At 46.6% G+C, this 6000-nt stretch overlaps 1 protein-coding gene across 1 annotated transcript in view; it reads left to right on the top strand.

The window, feature by feature from the left end:
- The first annotated feature begins 475 nt into the window (after positions 1-475).
- trabd2a (TraB domain containing 2A) overlaps positions 476-6000 on the top strand; it is a 45825-nt gene continuing 40300 nt past the window's right edge. The window contains exons 1-2 of the mRNA XM_028973787.1: positions 476-912; positions 1675-2235. Coding sequence (XP_028829620.1) covers positions 802-912; positions 1675-2235 — 672 coding nt within the window. The 5' untranslated portion in view covers positions 476-801. The remainder of the gene's footprint in view (positions 913-1674; positions 2236-6000) is intronic.

Below are 6000 nucleotides of genomic sequence, written 5' to 3'. Positions count from 1 at the left end.
TTTAAAAAATATTATTAAGCGTAAATACGTGTGTGTGTGTGTGTGTGTGTGTGTGAGACATTTTCGACGCTCCCCTCGGCCGAATGGAGGGACGTACGCGCTTGTTGATGGTCCGCGTCCGGAGGCGCCGCGGAGGACCTCGCGGGGATCCCCGTGACGAGGTCCCGCCGCGCCGCGCTCCTCCCGACAATGGCCCGCGGCCCTCAGATGCTTTAATGAGATTACGTCGCGGCGTGAGTGCGCCCTGCGAGGGGACGGAGGGAGGGAAGGAGGGAGGGACGGAGGGACGCTCCCACCCTGACAGCGATGCCCGGGCTCTTCAGGAACCGACTAATGAGGCTTCTTGTCCCAAGCCGGAGCAGCGCAGGGACCAGAGAGGAGATTTTTTTTTTTTAAAGGATACTGCCCGTAGTTTTCGGACATATTTAGTTACAGGTTTTATTTCGGGGAGAGGGGAGGTTCGTTCACTTTGCCGGGTGGGACATGTAGTCCCGCACTTTTCCCGAGCGACTGCGTGTTTTTTTTTTTCTTTTTATTTTACAGCGACGGGACAACCGCAGCATGTCACAGCAACTCCTTCCAACCGAGGACGCCTGCTGCAAGTGACACTTCCGAGCGGCGACTCGCTCGTCCGCGTCGCGTGAACTTGTTTTCTTCTTCTGCGTGTTGAGACGGAACTTGCGGCATCATGGCATCAAGTGTTCGTCGGAGCGACTCCGGACTTTCCCCGCACCTCGGGTCTGGGCAATAACTCGCCCCGAACCACAGACGCCGGCGGTCCCCCCACCCACGCTCGGAACTATGATGCTGGCCACTCGGGGCGTTTGTATCCACGCCGCTTTCTGCATTTTGCTGGTGAGAGCCAATCAGTGGAGCCTCGGCGATTCGGCTAACTGCGAGCTCAACAGAAAAGTAAGAATATTACGCGGTTCGCTGCCACGGTGGACACGTCAATACATGCGGGAAAACGTACTCTGGATAAGAGGGTCTGGAAATGCTGGAAATCAATTAAAAACATACATATGTGTGTGTGTGTGTGTGTGTGTGTGTGTAAAAGACGCGAGTGCCAAGTTGTTAATTAAACGTTTGACTCCTATCGGGAGGAACAGGATTTTCCCCTCGTGACCTTTCACCCCGCCGTGAAACCGGAGCCGTCCCGACGTGGATTGAGTCCCAAGCGTTGCCCTAATAAGATATTAACGGCCGATCGCTGCATCGTCAGCAGCTTCTCAATCCACATGGCAATGGTCTGCACTTCGTTTCAGTCGTGTTGTTAACTTTTTAGCCACTCTTTATTATTCTTAAAAAAAAAAAGTTTTTTTTCATAGGATGACAGATGCAAAATTATTGGACACATAAACAGCAATTAAGTAGCATAAATGAATGTTTAATGTGGGAAAGACAAACAGCAATATAGAGAAAAGTACAAAATGTGTGCAATTGTGTAAATATATTCCAGCATATTTGACTGACCTTCAGTCACAGCCTTTTCTCATTCAAAACGTCAGCTGGTTAAGCATGTCACTGTTCAATTTGACATTTCAAAATGCGTTCTGTTTATTAATTTTATTCAGGAACTACACCATGCATGTTGTGTTGTGGCTAATCATGTGAATCTTGCATTAGAAGAATTCTACTGAATGGCTGTGTGATGGTTTTATCTCCACTCCCTAGCAAAGCGAACTGAACTCGTTCCTGTGGACCATAAAACGAGACCCGCCGTCGTACTTCTACGGGACCATCCATGTCCCCTATACCAGGGTGTGGGACTTCATCCCAGAAAACTCCAAAAAGGCTTTCCAGGAGAGCAACATAGTGTACTTCGAGCTGGACCTTACTGATCCGTACACCATCTCGGCACTGACCAGCTGCCAGCTGCTGCCGCAGGGAGAGAACCTGCAGGATGTGCTGCCCAAAGACATCTACTGGCGCCTCAAGAGGCACCTGGAGTACGTCAAGCTCATGATGCCATCGTGGATGACGCCTGACCAGCGGGGCAAAGGCCTGTATGCCGACTACCTGTTCAACGCCATCGCTGGCAACTGGGAACGGAAGAGGCCCGTGTGGGTCATGCTGATGGTGAACTCGCTGACGGAGGCGGACATTAAGACGCGCGGCGTTCCCGTCCTGGACCTTTACCTGGCCCAGGAGGCCGAGCGGATGAAGAAGAGGACGGGTGCGGTGGAGAAGGTGGAGGAGCAGTGTCACCCTTTAAATGGCCTCAACTTCTCGCAGGTGAGCTCTTAATGTCATTTCTGTTTTTTTTTGGGGTTTTTTTTTTATAAAAGTGTCAGTTTGATCTTATTACCCATCATCCTGTAGTTGGGTAAACGGCATTTTGGGCAAAATTATTCTGTCTCATGCCACAAAAACAATAGATAATTTTTTAATTTTATAGTAACATATCGCCCAACACAACTATTTCGGATGAATCTCTTTCTTTTTCAACATCCTAATTAGGTTCGCTGGGGGAACGGCTGCTGTATCCCAGCCTGAGTTAGTGGTCCAGACATATGGCTGGTTGGAGGGCATAGAAGGTGTGGAAGGCATCAGCTGAACAAATAGTCTGCTTTGGTGTGTCTTCCGTTATTAAGATAAATGTGACCCTAATGGGGTTGGTCTGAATTTGACTCAAAACCCCATTGTTCCCGGCGTGGCTGAATGTCAGCTCGGTGGACCTCACAATTTCGTACGTCCTTCAAAGTGCACACTTACATGGAAATCATGTGGAGTTGAGTGGAATTTGCTCTAATACTCCAACGGAACTAAGGGGATTACACATGGCAATTTCTGCTAACACCCAGAAGCCAGACCACTGCTATTACACACACACACACACACACACACACACGGCCCACGTCACAGCCAGGCAGCAAAATTGGGCCTTCTATGGCTGCACATAAAATTGCCCTCGCAATTTTACAAATGTTAAAGCATTACTGACACCATCTGTCATATTTATCTACTAGTAACTGCCGTGTTCCTGACGCTGTTCTTTGAGAGCATGTTCTATCAAAAAACGTTTTGCCAGATCCCATGGCAGGTTAAGGATCCTGCATAAATGATCCACTGGACGAACATCATGCTGATATATTAAGGCTGTTGCAGCAATTTGTGGGGGGGGGGCTCCGTATTACATTCTCGGTCTCTGTTATCTGGTTTACTTTATAACCTGTTGACTGGGCAGCCTGCAGGACGAGAGGTGGAGCAGCCGATGTAGGTCTCTGATGGCGGCCTGGTACATGCAGCCGGGCTTGCAGCTGTCCAAACTCTCCGAATTGGCACCATCTAGGAGATCTGATTTGGGCCTTTTTGGAGTCAGAAATTTGACAGAGGCCTTGTGTTGTGGCTATTCCATTATTTACTAATGCTTAAAGCAGAAAAGGATTTGATCTAACCAATATAACAATGACTGAATGATGAGGAGAGGTACGGCCGAGCCTGTGTGGGAGTTTCGTGGAATGTTCCCGGCCCACATTGCAGCATTGTGGTAATGAAAGTGATGTTTTTGCTTCACCCATCAGTGGAGGTAATGGTCCGTAGAAAAATGATGAATGCCTCTGTCTCAGTGTACTCATACAACGGTAGTTTGAGGAACACCAGCCGCTCACGCACATGGCCACTCGCACACTGACGCTGGAGAAGCCGACGCTCATCGGTCAGACAGACGTCCAGCCTTAACGCTGCTCCCTCAGACTCCTCTTATCGGTCTGATGATAACTCCTCATTCAAAGAGGCTGATGAATGCAGATGTTCCAGGAGGGAGTGAATCCGACAGCCCCTGGGCTCCGGTGAGGGGCAGCAGATAAAGAAACAGCCGACCTGGCAACGCAGTACTTACTGGCCGTCCCCAAACGGTGCCCAGTGGCCCAATGTCACGTCAGTGACTAGGAAATTTAACAAATGGCCTGCTAACATAATAACCTCTGGCGCCTGAGCTGCTCAAATTCCATGAGTGTTTTTTTTTACTGTTTATAACTTTGTGGTATTAAGCATAATTCCAAACCTTGAAAAAATATTCTCAGAGCCAAATTAAAACACACGCTTGCAAACACAGACACACACGCAGTCAATAATGATGAATTGCGTTTGGACAGATGGTGCTTTTTAAAGAGGAAGATTAAATTGCCCCATTTCTACCCACCGCTTTGTGTTCCCAGGGGTTTTAGATATGAGCCTTTCCAAACCAAGTTTTAAACTTCATCTACCAAAGCTTCGCTGCCATCGTTCCAGTTTAATTACAATAGCCTCTCCGCAGACCTGTAGAGAAGGCCATGGCAAAAGGTCTGACCTTTGTGTCGCAGTGCCTGAAGCTGGGGAAAGTGAAAAAAGGAGCAGTGGGTGCGCTACCATGCCATGTTCTCCAGATGCGAGTGTAAATCTCTGCTGTGGTGAAAGTGAAGGCGGAGCAGAAAGATGTGAACTCAACTCTGCAACTGTAGATCACTGTAATGAGACTGTCATCCCCGCTGCACGACTTCAGGTCAGCGCGCAATGTGATCCCGAAAGAGAGAGAAGGCATCTTGAAATTGCTTTTTGTCACCCGTCTGGCTTATGAAAGCAATCGCAGCTCTACTGGAAAAATAAAAGAACCACTCAAAATGTGAGAGGTTAAGGTGAAGAGCCTAGCTAAATGTGTCACGATTAAAGGATGAAGAGTGCATGAAGACTGGCGCTTCTGAGGTTTGGGCAAATAGCCACCCATTTGATGAGCGTTCCCACAGCGGAAAATCTATCTGAACCACACTGTAATCAGATTAAATCCTAATGGGCGATGTTTCCATTGAGAATGGAAGAAGATCCCGGACCTCGTTCTTTTTGACTCCAGGCTTGTACGCGTTCTTCAGAAAGGTCACTGAAGTGATACAGATGAGTTTAAATGAAGAAAGTTTCATATGTTAAAAAGTTGGATTGTGGTTCCTATAATTCTAGTCGTCCCAAAGGCTTAAAAACTTAATATATATGCTATACGCCAATCGTGGAGGTGTCAGGAATTATTGAAACTGTGTTAAACAAACTTGGCTGCAGCTTTCTGTATTTTTCTGGCAAATGAACGTGTCACGTCCTACGTTGCGGTGCGCTTGTTTCTCGATGATCGGCGCCACAGGTGGTTTCAATTGTTTCCTTTTGACCACATACTTAATAGACTCATGTTGAAGATTTACTGGAGTTCGACTTCAACTCTGACGCACAGAAAATAATTTAAGATAGCAACTAGCCAAGGCAGCTGGCTACAATGAGATGTTCCCCATCTCCGGATGTGCGGGTGCGGGTGCAGATCCTGCGGAAACCTCTGCTGTGGTCCTGTTCTTTAGCTGCTATCTTGTGTGCATGTTAATGTTTCATTGTTGTTAAATGAAAACAAGGGCTGTGGGAGCTTCTGTTTAAATATTTTATATTGTAAAGTCCCCCTCTTGGCCAATCAGATGCATATTGGTTACCATGGATACCAGTCTCTGTTGAAGTTAGTCAGGTGGGGTAGTCAGTATAAGTTAATGCGGCGTTATGTAGCATTTTTCTTTTGCTCCAGGGCTCCCCCTAGAGATGCTGTGTGTAATTGACCAGTATTACAATGTTGTTAATACAAATCAGACGTTGCGCCGCAATCATGGGAAACTGCACACGTGCATTTGTTGAGAAGATGTAGAATACCGAATAATGTTAGAAGCAAGAAAAATAGTTTCAGCTGGCACGGATGAGTTACATTAGAGGGTTTTACACAGATTTGACCATGCATCTTTATATTTATCACATATTTATTGCATTTAATGTTCTTGGATTGCAGTATATCAATCAGTTAAGTTACATAATTAATCCATTGATAAACACTATATTCAGAGGATCTTTATGTACCTAATCTACTAGTCGACTTCCACCATCGTCAAATAACAGTGACACGGATACTTGCATTAGCCAACCCTGCATTAGATCTTGAGGATACTCTCAATTTTTTATTTATTAGCTTGTGTTATTCAGGCTCTTCTCCATATTGCATAAAAA

This window comes from Denticeps clupeoides, chromosome 3 (assembly GCF_900700375.1).
Source record: "Denticeps clupeoides chromosome 3, fDenClu1.1, whole genome shotgun sequence".
Taxonomy (NCBI): Eukaryota; Metazoa; Chordata; class Actinopteri; order Clupeiformes; family Denticipitidae; genus Denticeps; species Denticeps clupeoides.
Note: the sequence above shows the minus strand (reverse complement) of the source record. Positions and strands in the feature narration are given on the sequence as shown.